Source organism: Buteo buteo, chromosome 3 (assembly GCF_964188355.1).
Source record: "Buteo buteo chromosome 3, bButBut1.hap1.1, whole genome shotgun sequence".
Taxonomy (NCBI): domain Eukaryota; kingdom Metazoa; phylum Chordata; class Aves; order Accipitriformes; family Accipitridae; genus Buteo; species Buteo buteo.
In genome coordinates, this window is record NC_134173.1 from 27,079,626 (window position 1) to 27,095,076 (window position 15,451).

Here is a 15,451-nt window from a genome sequence, read left to right on the forward strand (position 1 = left end):
CAGAAATCTCAAAATGTTGCTATGTCAACATATAAAACCACAGTACTTAGTGGTGTTCTGCATAGTTGTCAGAAATTTTCTGGTTCTCATTGTTCAAAAGACCAGTTAAGTGTGGATATCTCCTTCATGTATAGCAGTATAACAGAGGGACTTTTTTCTCTTACTTTTGTTGTAGATTAAGAGCAGGATTATGTGATCGTTGTGCTGTAACCGAAGAACATATGAGAAAGAAGCAGCAAGAGTTTGAAAATATCCGGCAGCAGAATCTTAAACTTATCACTGAGCTTAGTGAGTTTTATCCGCAAGTCTGAAGACAAAACATACTATTTTGTAAACTAGTGCTTCATGAATGCCTGTAACTTGATATAATTTATATATGGTGTGTTTAGTAAGCCCAAGAAGTTCAGCTGGGGGATACTCAACTCTACAGTCTGAAAATATGTAACATACCATTTACTAGTCATTTGACCCACCTTCTTAGATTTAAGTGCTGATGCTGAAAGTGAACTGAGGTGGAAAATCTTACAGTGTGAAGTAGCTATGTTAGATAAAATGTGGCTGCTTCTGTTTATTCCTACAGCTAAGGCATAGAAGGACTGATTGCCAGCTTTCCTAAGGAAACCCTGACTTCAAAAGTAACTGGTGATAACAAAGTAGCAAGTTCAGACAGAAGTTCCCTGGGTCCAGCTTCTGTCCTGTAGCTGGTCTTGGAGTTTTTAACTGCAGTAAACCCATAACCTTCACATAACCCTCTGAAGCCACAAACGAATTGCTTTACACCAGGCAGCTTGTAGCCAGCTCATTTTGAAATCAGGAAGTAGTACATATGGGACAGGAAAAATAAACTGTTTGTTCTATGTGACTTGAAGGCAGGACACAACAAATCTCTTCACAAAGAGAGTTTGGAAAGATCAGTTGTATAAAATGCTAAATAATACAGGGCAGGATTTTCAAATGTTAATGGTATCTTTACCATTAATTAATTATTTTGTTTCATTTAGTTGTCTTGCTTGATCAAGAATAAGCAGACATTCAGTGAGATTTAAAATCTGGGAAATGCCAGACACAAAAAGTAGCTTTTCAGAGCTTAATTAAATTATAGAAATATTAGATTCTGTACTAATATAAAATACATCAATTTTTCAAGGACTTTTAATATTGGATGTTTATATAAAAATATTCTGAATCCTTCAGTTTAGTGGTAAACAACAGGGTACAACCAATCTTTAAATAAAGCTCTGAGCCTTCAAAATCAAGGTGAGACCTATTAGGTACAAATCTTCTTGAACATTATCTGACAGAACAGTAGTCTTCCATGGGTTTGAATTGAGGTCTATATGACAATTCATGTGTTTCCTGCAACCAGCAAAAAAGTTCAGTGAAGAATAATCCAGAGGTAAAATACACAACAAAAAAATAACAACAAGAAAATAAAAATTAAAGGTGAACAGAAAAGTTGGGAGCTATCACTACGTTAGTTTGAGACAGCGTGGAAAAAAGGCTGAAGGTTATGCAGTAAACTTGTGTGAAGTACAGGCAGAATGAATTGGAAATTAAGAAAAGTAAAATCAAAAATTTCTGACTAGTCTCTCTTAAATTCCCAAATATTTAACTGATTTTTAAGAAATTGGGTTTTTTTTCCCGTTGTCTTGAATTAGCTGCTCGCTTTGGTGGCTAAAACTGAATTCTAATTGCTTTATACTTCATAAGCTGCCTTCAATCTAAGGAAGCAATTTTGTCCACGGAGCTGAGTGAGCAGTTCATTCATCTTTCCAACGCAGTTTCACTTGTATGTACATGGACAAAAGTAATTAATGATTGTGTAAAGCTAATATTATGATCCAGTAATTGTGACACCTTTGCCTTTTCTAACATCATTTTACAACTTTTTTAATGACTAGCTTGAAAATTCATTTTGGTAAGCTACAGAAAGGGTAAATGGTATTATGTTTTAGAATTGGTTCTGTTTCCTTAAAGGACCTGACGAAATTTGTTATGATGTTAATATGTATGCATTGATTATTTTTTTTCTATCTTTTTTTTCCCTATATATTGCAGTGAATGAAAAAAACAACTTGCAGGATGAAAATAAAAAGATAACTGAACAGTTTCAGCAATTACAGAAGGAGTTGGAGTAAGTTTTGAGGATTTTTGGATATTCTCTCCCTCCCCCCAGTTCCTCAGTAGTAATGTCTGGGAATATAAATATCAGCTTTTAAGTCTTTAAACTTGAGTTTCCTCTTCTTTAATAGAATGTGAAAAGATAGTCTACTGCCACTATAGCAACATAAAACTAGCATTTTTGTATTGTGCAGATTTTTTGCTTTCTTTTAACTGTGTGCATCTTTCTTTTTTTAAACTGAGAGAGATAAATTTGTCATATAAATTCTGTTTGAATTCATGATTGTTCAATATTATTCTGGTAACAGTGCATAGCAAAGTCTTAAGTCTCATTCTTTTATTCCTCTGTTGACTCTTTACCAATTCTTTCCTCCTAGGTTAAGACTTTAGAAAAGCAATTTCTCAGCTAGTCAAAAAGTCTCAGGATCTTGCAATAAATTTTTTAAATAAACTTATGATAATTTTACAGTTTTAAAAAGAAAAAAACAATCAATTTCAAAAGAAAACCATAAAAATAATGAGCTACAAATTGACTGTCAAATTGTAATCTGATATGATAGCAAGAATGTGCCATATAATGTTGTGGTTAATATGCAAATATGGTGTAGTGTGCAAGGCAGAGATAGTATTCCTTGCTTGTATAGCTATGGTCTGACATCATCTGAAACTTACCTCAGTTTTGCCTATCTGTGAACAAGTATGTGCATGGGGTGAATGGGACAGGTTGTGTGGACTTGTGTAGGCTTTTTACTGCATGTAATTTTTTCTTGTCTTTGTCAGAAGGTAACTTTGTTAGAGGAGTAAAACAGCTTAGAGTTCAGTTCAAAATGTCTGTGGTCCTATTGCTTTGTATTTCTTGGTTTGTCTCCCATCATCTGCACCTTAATCATCCTTTCTTTTTCTGTATGCATTTCATCTTCTCGGAGTAACATATTTCATGACCCTAGGAGTACTCCTTTTTAATATCAAGTAATAACAAATTTCTATATGCTTCCCTATGTATAATTGCTTCTCAATAATGGTCCTCCTATGCAGCTTGACAGGAAGTGACATTAAAAAAATTGACACCAGACAGATCCATCCAAATTTATTAGTTTGATCCCCAGTCTTGCAATTTAGCTTCCAGTAAAAATCTCTGGCCAGTGTGGGAAAGTTGAAAATGACCAATGTAACACGAAGTTATTTGCTCTGCATGTTAGGTGGTCATTTAAATGAGTGCAGAGTTGAGTGGATAAACAGTAATTAACAAGGATGGTCCTGCTGTTTGTAATATAGCCATTGCATTTGGTTGTTTCAGTTGAACTCCAGTCGTGTTACTTTATTTAGAATGAACAACTTAGATCAATGTAACATCATCGCAGAGGTGCAAGGTAACAGATTGTTTCTGGTGCATGACATGAAATTAATTTTTTTGCAGTGTTCTGTGTTTTGCTACCAAGGTTTAATATTTTCGGAAAAAATCTAAGAATCCTCTATAAAAGTGAAATCAGTGAAATTTTAGAAGAATTGTATTAACTGATCCTTTATTAGATTAGGATTTCATTATCTGTGGATGGAAACAGCAAGGAAATTTCTGCAAAAACCTTTTCTAGGGTCTCAGATAAATGTTTCCATGGTTCAGAAATTATTTATTGCATATTTATGATGGCAGCTTCTTCATTTGATAGTTTTTTGTGGTGGTATGTAGGAGCTACCTCTTGGTTTGTATAGAAGTAAGGTACAGAAAAATATAGTTATAGTAGGCTAATTTGTCATACAAGACCACATGTGCCATGTAACTGGATGAACATATTGTTTTGCTGTTTGTTTTGATTTGTTTCTTAAGATATTGTTAGTAGATGATACAGTTTTCCAGTTATGGTGCTTTCTTTGTAAATGTGCTAGAAGAGAGTCACACAATAAGATTCATCAAGACTTCAGAGCATCAGTGCATCAATGTTTGTCATTAAGTGTTCAAAGTTAGTCATGGTAAAAAGCCTAACTGCAAAAATGCTTTTTGTCTCAAACAAGGCAGCTTTCTACAGTTTTCCATTAACTTATTTTATATAAGTTTATATAAGATCTTGTGGTTCATTTCAGTGCAAGCAGAAATATATCCATATTTCCTCTTCCTCCCTTAGATCAAAACCTTACATCCTTCACTTTGTAGTTAGGAAATGATCTTTTGGTCCGTGTTTTCTCTTGAGAGTCGTAAGGAAAAGTGCTACTGCAGAAAGATGACCAAGCAGGCCGAGTTAGATTTCCTTGTGTTTTTCTTTTACTGCCTCTTCCATTTTTCACTACCATCACCATATGACAGGTAGCAATGTCCTCATTAAGTACTAAACAAACTGTATTTAAGTTAAAAGAACTCAAATTAATGTTTTTTGGTTGGTTTTTCCTTACCATGTCTAGATAGAGTTTTCACAGAGAAAAGACATGGTTATTTGTTACACTAATTTTTATATACTGACTCTGCAACATGCTGTTAGAGCTGACAGTGTGAGAGAAAATAAACTTCATAACTCATGTTGTGTTTTACATTACTTGTTTTACATGGTTTACATTGCTTTTTACACTCCTCTCTGAAGACCTTTGTAAGGTGAATAAGAGGCAACATCCAATGCTCTGGAGGGGGATTGCTTTGAATGTAATGCTGATCATTACTATTTAAAATTGTCCAAAAACTTTTGTTCTGTATTTAAGACAGTATTCTTGGGGTATGCAGGGACTTCCATACAGGGAGAGAGACACTAGTCCATCCATTTCAGCATTCTTTCATTCAAGTAGCACATGCTTTAAAGGACAAGCTAGAACTCTACAGTCTCTACTTTCTTCCAGGGGAAAAGTCTTCCCTAGTGCAGTAGTTAAATGTTGACTTCAAATGTGAAGAGCTACGTTTGTATGCTGTTCTGAGGCTTGATGGAGCAATTGTGAATTTGTTGATAGATGTATCTAAAAACTAGGTTCTAGTTTTACTTTTTTTACACTGTGATGTTATTGAGATGGTTGTATTTTCTAAATTATTACTTTCTTGAACCATGTGATTGTCCTGCTTGCTGAAATGAAAGCTCTTCGTCTTGCTGACTTGGGGTTCTATTTGACCACCTAATTTGGTCTCCAGGGAGCAAAAGCAACAAGCAGTGGAATTAGAAGAAGGAGTCATTCCAGATTCTCCAGTTCTGACTTCTTCATTTTCTGTGGTTAATCGTCTGAGAAGAAAAAAAGAGAATAGGCATATCCGATACACAGAACATACACACCCAGATTTGGAACTTGCGGAAAGCAACAGTGGTAAGAGTATTGTATTTTATTGTTTTAAATTAATTTTAAAATATATTTTTAAGGACTAAAGAAAAAGGTGATGTATGAGTTTGATTGCAAAGGCTGAAAACTAAAAAAAAAAAAAAAAAAAAAAAAGTCTTGTGGGTTTTCTGGTTTGGCTTTTTTCCATTTATGCCATAATACATATCAGGGGAAAACTGTCTGTAGCAGTAAATGTTATATCAGTGATATGCTCAAAGCTTATCTCAACGTCCTACTTTTCTTCATCCACATACACATGCAAATGCACAGTTTTCCAACCCATATCTCTTCTGTAACTGCAAACAAACTGAAAAACGTTAGGGTTTGACTTGTGCATACAGCTATGTCACCACCTAGTGGAGAGTGAAATAAATGTTTTGCCACATTCAGCAATTACTCTCCAATTAAAGTAGTATTACTGAAACCAATTGATATCTAATTCTAGCAACTACATGATCTTCCTTTTTCTAGTACTGATACACTGTTTGCATTTGTTTCGTGTCTAAGTCCAAAAGTATTGCGCCCATTTAGTTTCCAAACTTTGTTCTGTAATGTCATAGAAATAGCTCTAATGTAATTTAACTATAGAAAATATTTTTGTGAAATAAGGGACTTTGTGCCTGTATTTTAATGATACACAGGAAATATGATAAACAATCCAGGTGCTTTTAATGTGTTAATTTATCTTGTGGAATAAAAATATGTATTTTAAATAATATATGAATATATCTAAATTTTGAGTCTTGACTAAAAGCCTCTTCCCAAGAATAAAAATAGCACAACTGTGGGGTGAAGAGGGTGGGTTGATTATTCACACCCTTTATTTTACATATGTAATTTTAGTGCTGTGGATAGTTTTTTCCTTTCTAAACATACCTCTACTTCTCTCTATTTTCTGAATAAAAAAATTGAGCTACTAAATTAAACCAAAGTTAAATATGTAAGAAATGTTTTAGAAAGGACTACATGGCACAAAGTTGGTCATGATTCAAATCTCAGGTTTTTCACCTTTTCATTACCTTAGCTGATGCAAAAAATTTTCCCCTTGCATGCTTTACTCTTTAATAGTTTTGTTGCCATATTAACAGGTCAAATATAGATTGAATACATACTTTTTCTGTGGTCAGTGTAGAAAGTGATGTAATTATGCGTCAGTATTGTTTTATGGCTGACTGGATGGGCTCATATTTGTGAGAGAAAGGATTAATATGAAATATTTGTGACTAATTTGTCACAGTGATACCTCAGAATAAAAATAATCAGATGTGCTTATATTACTGGATCTTCTGACATAGCGAAACTCACGTTCAAGTGCTTTTAAGATCAGGATCATGGTCTGTATCTACACAAAATTATCACAACGGGATGCCTCATTTCACCATGTGAAAATGTTTCTACATCTAGACTTTGGAAAAATTCCACTGTATTCCACACAAGTGAACAGTCACCACGGAGAAGAGATACTAGTGGCAGACACCTGTGATCCACAACTGTCCCCTGTACCAAGTAAGTGTATTAATAGATTTAGTTCTAATTCCATTCAAAATAAGGCAAAAATATTGTAAAACTGAGGGTTCATCAACAACTGAGGGTTCATCTCTTTAAACAAAGGAGCCAGAAAAATGATATTATGTTTAATCACATAATTGCTACCGAAATGCCTATCTTGTAATGCCTGTCTGCCTGATTCTAAGCCTAGCATCAGGGCTTAGAGTCAAGAAATAGAAAGAAGCTCAGTGCAGCTCTTACTGCAGGTATCTTATAGTTTAGGCAACTTATCCAATTGTCTTATGTCTGGGTTTCCAACTGTACAGGAGATAAAATATTCTGAGAATTGCACTTCCTGTCCGACATGAATATGTAACATTTAGAAGTGCTTCTGTTAATTATTCCTTTTTTGCAACTGTGAATTGCTACAAGTCTTTAAGTCTTAAGTCCTTCTCCATAAACAGTTCTTTGACAAGAAATTTCTGTGTCCCTGATTTTTTTCTGTGAAGTATTTAACTATAAATGACTGTGAGAATCGGTATCTTGGAATCATTTGTGCAAGTCAGGGTTGTGGTGGTTGTAATTCTTGTACTTTCCCATCATATTACCTTGGCCCAGTTCAATAAACTGAGTAATGTTAAACCCTTGAAAGAAGGGAAACTCATCTATCTGTTTTCCTAATAAAGACACAGGAAGAATAAGTGTCACCTAGGAAGTATGCAACACAAGCATTTTACTATAAATAGACATCACTGTTCTACATGCTTTTCTCAGACTACTCATGCCCTGGACTGGGAGTTTGAAAATCAACTTTTACATTGACTTGTCTTTGTATTTTAATTTTGGGGAGCTGTATTCAAATTGGAAACATATTTCTCTGTGAAGAGCAATTGCTCTTATCAGAAATTCTTCTTTTGCCCCCCTTCTCCACTTACCACTTCCAGATAGGATTTTTATCTGACATAGGTCAAATTATTTCCATAATTACCAGTTTCAATTTGTGATCTTTTTAGTTCTGTGTTTGTACCATCTGTGTGAGTGGGTAAGATACTATAATGTATATGTAACTTATTATGACCTTTTTCTACTCATAAAGATAAACCAAGGATGGGAGGCTATCCTGTTCCAAAGCCATCTTTTAACTTGGCTGCAGTCGTGGCAGAAACAATTGGACTTGCTGTTCAAGAGGAATCTGTAAGTAGTATTCACAAATTTCTTACATAATCAGCTTTTTGTGCCCATTGTTTTCAAAAACAGTATTTTTCTCTTTTGCATTAAAGTTCTGCGAAAGTATTCCAAGTTTCAGTAAGCTCACTTTGGTTTGCTTTTGCTTACTCATTACAGAATTGCTCTAGCAAGAAGAGATATAACTCTGCTGACCTGTCTGGGGGGTTGGGGAGGAAGGTAGGGGCACAGTTCCTGCTGTGTATACATCTTTCAAGTTTGACTAAGACAGTGGACTAAATTCTTGGGTCTGCCAGACTCCCTTTGTGGAGTAATCAAGTCTAATATGCTAAAAAAGATTATTTGGTCATGAGACTGTTTGGTGACTCACGTGAGATTATTTGATGTTTTTACTTGGTAACTACAGTGAAAATGATAGTATGCAGACAATTTTTTTTGCATGTGCATTTGAATGATGAAATTTTTTAATTTCCATATGCTTTTTTTAAAGTTGCTGGTCAAAATTTCATCTCTCTTTTAACTTTTATTATTTTTCAGAGTTTTGAGTGGTTCAATTTGAATGGGTTTTCAAAGTATTCATGTGCAAACCTAGCATATTTCTGATTTTGAATTCTAACAGCTTCTCACACTTCCTTTGTTTTCCTTCACTGCTTGGAAGGAGTCCCAGAGTGTACTGAGTCCTCCCCATACCAATACTCTTATGAGCCAGGCCCCAGAGAGCATGCAGTCTGAAGACTCAAGAAAACATCCAGCTTCTGAATCAAGAAATGATGACAACAATTTAGGGTGTGTTTCCACTTGGTTGTAATAATATTGGTTTAAGCAGGCTTATATGAAGGTCTGGTTTTAGTAGAATTTAAAACCTTACAGCAGTTTGCTTTGAAGGTACAGACACAGAAATAAATATTTTCATATTATATGGGTTTCTTTCAAGTAAATAACATTAGAAGCAAAGGAACTGATAGAATGCAAAACTGTGGACTTTTACTTCATTCTCCAGCTTCTGATTTGGGCTTTCTATGTACACAGTCCTTCCCTCACTGATGACTTGTTATTGCAAGGTATCTTCTGAGGCCCATAAACCTAGGCATAAGGGGCCAGGAGCTGGGGTAGGAAAATAATCCTAAACCATTTCTTCTGACTAGATGTCATACCGATTGACTGTTGCCCTTCCCACTCTCCTCAGGATGTTGTGGTCTAAACTGAAATTTTTTTTGCCCCTTTTTCATCTTAAATGTATGTTTTATTGGTGACAAGTAAAAAACAGAGTACCTGAAAGAAGCTTGCATATTTTTCCTTCACTTGCAGAAGCTTTGAGAATCTGTTATCGTGGTTATAAGATCTATGCAAGAACCTAGATAGACTGCTATCGCAACCATTCTCACTTCCATTTCACTGCACTGAAAGGTGGGGAGTCCTTTGGTAGAAGAGATTCCTAGGTAGGCTTAGTTCTGTCCTTGGTTCTCAGTTGAATGTGAATTTCACACCATACTAAAGTGAAGGATGAGGTCTGTGTTTTGTTTGCCTTTTACAGCTCTAAGTGCAACAGTACTTACTCCTAGACCAAAAATTTTTCTTTTCTTTTTCCTTCTGTTTTGAGTTAATACTAGCAATTCTGACAGCTTTAAAGCAGATCACTGGTAGGAAACAGAATTTTTGTGTATCCCTTTATTTCCTCCCAGCCCCCTGTGCACACCAGAAAAATATCTCATCTCTCATTGTATTCAGTCTTTCAGATCCATCTCGGAACACTCCACCACATGTTGACTGGGATTCTAGGGTAGCTTCTCCCATTTTTGGAGCTTCTAGCAGTATGAAGAACAACTCAAGTACAAGTCATGCCCCTTGTATTTTAGATTCAGGATTGAAGCCTAATCTCAAAACTAACCTCTTCAACAATCCTTCCAGTTCCAGATCTCATAAAAGTAGATCAAAATCTGAAGATGTTGCTTTTGTTGCACCACTGAATCTTGGAACAGAAATCAACTCGGTTATTAGCCAGGCCTCTATCAATAGGCAAATGGTTGTGAAAAAGAATACTAATGAGGCTGTAACCTGTGTTGGAAACACCTGTGCAGCTAAAAATGATGTGATCAAGAGTGATTTCCTTCTCATACACCAGAAGCAGCTAGAAGGCAGGTGTGCTAAGAGAAAGAAAGCTGAAGATGAGCATGCAATTAGCTGTGAAAAAACATCCTTCAATAAAGAGAACTCAATGCCATTTCGATCAGATGTTCAGCATATTAATGGGGAGCATACAGTGGATAAGCCCTTGGATCTGTCTGATCGCTTCTCTGGAGTTCGTTGTCAAGAGAAAAAACAAGGAAGTGAGGAGATCTGTAAAAATAGGCTGAAACAGGTGACACTGCATGACATTTTTTCACAGCTAGGGAAGCCCATTCCTGAAAGTTCATCATCCATTCAAAATGCCAACAATGAGAGCTGTTTGTTTGGCAGAGATTTACAAGAGGAATCCTATGTACAAGAGGCAATGCTGGGAAAAACATTCCCAGATAAGAAAAACCATATCCAAATGAAAGAAGAAGTTCCTCCCTTCAAAATTGCACCACTGCCAAGTTCTGCAGAGACAGAGCAACTTTTTGATGATGTGAAGGTATGCTTTTCTGACTTTTTTTTCTTCTCCTTTAAAATATTATATTTAAGTTTTGGAAAATAGTAAAATTGCAATATGTTGTTAGGTTGCCAGTGGCCACGTACCAAATAGAAAGAAAACAAGGACAGGACATGGAGAGTCTGAACCAGCATCTGTACTTCAACCAAACCCTTGTAGACTATCAAAAAATAAAGCACAGCAAAATGAGCAAGGTAACTTGATTAAAATGTTCCTTTTATTGCCCCCTTACTCCCCCCAGCCTGTGCTATGGTTGAATAGAATTTTTCATATCTTCTTTTCTCCCACTTTAATCACTTTCTCTGTTCTGCTTCTAACTCAGTCTCATTCTATTCAGGACTTCTAAAGATTACCCCTGCCCTTCTCCCCCATTTTCATTCTGTATCTTCCTGACATTCTTTTGCCACTTTATAAGAAATATATCATTGGCATTCAGCTGTAAACTCAACAGGCGAGGAATCTTTTTCTTTTTCATTTATTTAGCATTGTTGTTTACTGCAGCATGTAAATAACAGATACTGAAATAAAATCTCAGGAAGTGTGAGTTTAAACTATCTATATCAAATGCTTGAAAACTGTACTTTAGTGTAAGAATAAACCATTTTGTTAATATTTTTCATTATTCCTGATGATCTGTTAAAGAAATTTGTGCCTTTAATGGTAATGAACAGATGCTGCCAAATACTCTCCTGGAAGTTGTATCTTCTTTCCTATTAAGTGGTCCCAGTTTGAAAACTTTTTTTTTTAACTGGGATTATAGAATCACTGCTTCTGTGCTCCTTAGTTGAGCTGCAACACTGCATTTAGAAATACTTGTATTATGAATTTTAAAAATATCTGTAGTTGGTGTGGCCATGTATCTTGGAATCTAAACCTCTACTTCACAGATAAATCAAGAGCCATGTCTGGAACAATGACTGGACACTTTTGTACTCTCTTGTATTCTAAGGCCTGACTTTTGTATTCTTGTCGGTCTGATGTCTTCTATCCAGTATTAATGCTACCTGACTTACACAGTACAGAGATTTTACCTGCAAGAGTATTTTATGCATTGCATACCTCATACAAACACAAAGGAGTGGTGTGCTCCCGGAATATGACAAAAAACTTAAAGATCTTTTTTCTAACTCTTCAGACAAAATATGATTTATGCCAAATGAGCATGTTTATTGTTTGAGAAAAATCAATCCCTAATCCCAAAGATGAACTGATGAAAGGAAAGCTGGCTTATAATTTACACACTATAGGATGCTGTTAGGAGAATTTGATTCTGATTATTTGTCTTTTTTCTTATACTCTCTGCTTCCAGAACTGAAAGATAAACCTTTAGAAAACCTTCAGTGGAGTATAGACCCAGGAGCTGACCTTTCACAGTACAAAATGGACATTACTGTGATTGATACAAAGGTAAACTTGTATAACAAGTCTGCAAGTTCTATGGTACTGAAAAAAGCCTACAAAGGTAGTATCATGAACTTTATTCTGGGCAGACCAAAACCATTTTCTAACAAAAATCTAAATTCAGCTTATTTGATATTTGTTCGTGCTCCTGAAATGTTTATTTATGCATAGTACACTACAGTCATCCTAAAACATTTCCACTGTCTAGTTGTATTTAATAAATTCAGCCAGGTGGCTACTCAGTATGAAACTGACGTGTTTTGGGGGTGGTTTTGGGTTTCTTTTAAGAAAAAAAAAAAATTATTCTAAATATCATAATTTTTCCTGTAAAAATGTTCACTGTGATATCTCTTTATGTTAAGTAATGGAAAATGTGCAGATAATGACTATTAGCTTTCTTTGAGTTGGATGCAGGTTAGTTATTATGATCTCTGAGAATTTTCCTGAAGTCTATGTCTCACTTAAACACTATCTTAAAATCTATGAATTTGACCAGTTTTTAATTTCTGTATGTTTCATTGTTACTTTTTATCTTTGTAGAATTTAACATGAAAACTTCTAAGGCATTTCTTGCCCATCAAGTACTGTAATCCACCAGATAAATGCTTCACATTTGAATTTCAGCATGTTATTCACTTACCTAGATTTTACATTTTTATCATGCAGACATTACTGCAGAAAAAAATAATCACAGAAAGTGTCCAAAAAGATGGAATTAACTGTTGTGAAAGTGTTTCAGATATACAGCAATGACACTGACTACAGCAGTTACTTCTGAGTGCAATTGTCATGTTTGCTTTTTCTATTTAGGGTGGTTCTCAGTCAAGAGTTGGAGGAGAAGTTGTTGATACAGATTATACATATGTTGGCGAAAGTGTGCTATTAAACATGAAAAATCAAGAGCAAAATCAGGAAAGCAGTCCAAGTAAGTCTTTTTTTTTTTCTTTTTTTTTTTTTTCCCCTTGGTTTGCTTTCGGGGGGGGGGGGGGGGGGAAGAAAGAGTAAAGGGCATTTTTTCCCCCTGTATGAATAGATGGTAGAAAATGGTTTGCAATAAAAAAGCACTGATGTATTTTTGTAGGTTACAAAGATCAGTCTGTTTCCTAGTATAATCAGTGGTTGTTGTTGAGGTTTTTTTAATTTAGATTAAGAAAATTGTATGATTTGTGCTGAGATAGAACCAGTAGCTATGCATTTACAGTGCTTAAAAAGTTAAAGACTTAACCATATAATAGTTCTGATCTCACCTGCAACAATCACTCTTATAACAAACAGCTCTGAAAGTTTGCTCTGTAATCATATCAGACTTTCTATGGGAAGACTAATTTCATTTTTAATGACATATAAATAGAACTAGTATATTTAAAATAAATCCAAATGTGTTTATATCATATTTAATGTATGGTACGTGGTGAATCATGGCTGCAGGGCAGTGACTTTTAAAGATGTGGTTTATTTTTTTAAGCTGTTGCAACTTGATCACATTTCCGTAGTTTCTCTCCTGCCCACAGAAAGTATTTCCTTTTGCTTGGGTAACTCCATAATTACAAGAACAAAAATTTCATGTATCCAGTATTAACATTAGAGGTACATCAAAGTGATTTAGCAATTAATCAAATTTTAGAAATGAGATCAAGGTATCTTTTATGAAAAATAAATGAGCATTGGCCACATTTGAAAGACTGACAGAGAAGTTGCAGAAAGAATAAATGTATAGCTGCTGTTGAGTTAATCGGTACTGGAGCAGGAAGTAAATGTTGGTTCTTTTGATACACATTCAATCAAAGTGCACTTTCTTGACTTGAATTGTTGAGAGACTGATTTGGATGTTCATTATGCTTTTTATAATAGGAGGAGAAAAAACAATTAATGATACCTTAACAGAGATGTTTGATCGGACAACCCATGAAGAATATGAATCCTGCCTACCAGAAGATAGTCCTTCTGCATGTGCTGAAAAAGAAACTCTTCATGATGAAGAGCAGGATAAGGGAATAACAGCAGCAAGCAAGAAACTAAAGAGTGGGATATAATTTGTTTTGTCTTTATTAGGCTGTTTAAACTACAGAAGTTGATTTTTAAATCAAGCTCTGCTCTCTAGGAACAAATATGCCAAATAAATCATCAGTTCAATTTTCATAAATTCATGGGAAAATTTATTCATTGTAAGGACATAACATAAACCAATATGAAAATTATTTTGGTAGTTCATTTATATAGCCACCACACAAATATGGGATGTGTAATGGAAGTTGGCATAGGAGCTGTACAGCAAAGTCACTCTTACAGGAAACACCAGGTTTTGGCTGCAGATTACGTGCTTCCTTTCTTCTCCCTATCCTAGGTTCTGCCAAAGATTTTGCAGTATTTTGTATTTTAAGCAACCTTTCCTTTGCTATTCTGCTTATTTTTTTTACTTGTCTTGCTGCTGTTTTCCTTCTATTCCAATAATGCTTTTTAATCAGTGGTTCAATCAATTCTATATTATTTTTAGTATCTGTTTGAATCTGTTGTCTCAGACTGAATGTACATGGCATTTTTGTATTTCTTAATAGCTGGCTAATAATTTTACAGATGTTTTTCCAGGCAGTCTGTTAAGTTATATGACATGTAATTTTTCATTTTACGGATATATTTACAGAACATGAGGATAAACAAGATAAAGCCAAGCAGAAGGCTTTTGTGGAGCCATATTTCAAAAGTGATGAAAGGTAATTTAGTTTGTTTTGTATAGGCATTTTAAGGCTCTTAATATCCTCCCTATAGGGAACTTGTTCTTGCATAAAATAAGCATGCTTGTGCATAACATACTAGCAGCTGAAGATGCACAGGTAAAAGATCTACTAAATTAGATAAAAGCCTTAGATAAAAGCTGGGGTAGGGGGTAAAAAAAGGTAAACACATTGAGATCCCCGTCTATCACATTTGCTGAAGAGAAGGGATTGCCTCTTCTGCTTTTTATAAATTTATTGAATGCAGTATTTTGTAATCCATGTTGTTTTTCTTATAGGCATGTGGTCATGCATGAGTTTATGAGCAAAGACCCTATGGGTTGCTTGTACAAATAAAAACCTTTCCTTCTCTGGCTTTTTTGCCCCTTCCTCTAGGCAATAAATGAGTAATGTTTAACAACTGTACCTCTTGGTGCTTCCTCTATTGCCTTTCTGTGTAATCATCATTGGTAGTCTGAATCTTCATTTCATAATGATACCAAGCCCTTCAGTTAAATAGTTGTTAGCTCATTTTTTACCTCAGCATATGTTTTCTTTGTAGAATAAAACTTGTTTAGTGTTTTGTGAACAAATAAGTTGAAAGGAATCTTTTCTATTCTTGAACGCC

At 34.9% G+C, this 15,451-nt stretch overlaps 1 protein-coding gene across 5 annotated transcripts in view; it reads left to right on the forward strand.

Annotated features, from left to right (window-relative positions):
- Nucleotides 1-14,838, forward strand: part of RBBP8 (RB binding protein 8, endonuclease) — a 36,243-nt gene extending 21,405 nt beyond the window's left edge. For 4 of the 5 annotated variants that reach the window (XM_075023118.1, XM_075023117.1, XM_075023119.1 and 1 more), the window contains 12 exons: nt 176-288; nt 2,059-2,134; nt 5,225-5,394; nt 6,811-6,912; nt 7,991-8,088; nt 8,738-8,865; nt 9,808-10,693; nt 10,779-10,905; nt 12,021-12,118; nt 12,923-13,037; nt 13,964-14,134; nt 14,754-14,838. In XM_075023118.1, the coding sequence (XP_074879219.1) occupies nt 176-288; nt 2,059-2,134; nt 5,225-5,394; nt 6,811-6,912; nt 7,991-8,088; nt 8,738-8,865; nt 9,808-10,693; nt 10,779-10,905; nt 12,021-12,118; nt 12,923-13,037; nt 13,964-14,134; nt 14,754-14,827 (2,158 nt within the window). In that variant the 3' untranslated portion in view covers nt 14,828-14,838. Of the gene's footprint in view, nt 1-175; nt 289-2,058; nt 2,135-5,224; nt 5,395-6,810; nt 6,913-7,990; nt 8,089-8,737; nt 8,866-9,807; nt 10,694-10,778; nt 10,906-12,020; nt 12,119-12,922; nt 13,042-13,963; nt 14,135-14,753 lie in introns of all 5 variants that reach the window. The other variant, XR_012649773.1, reaches the window with a different exon arrangement.
- Nucleotides 14,839-15,451: the final 613 nt, after the last annotated feature.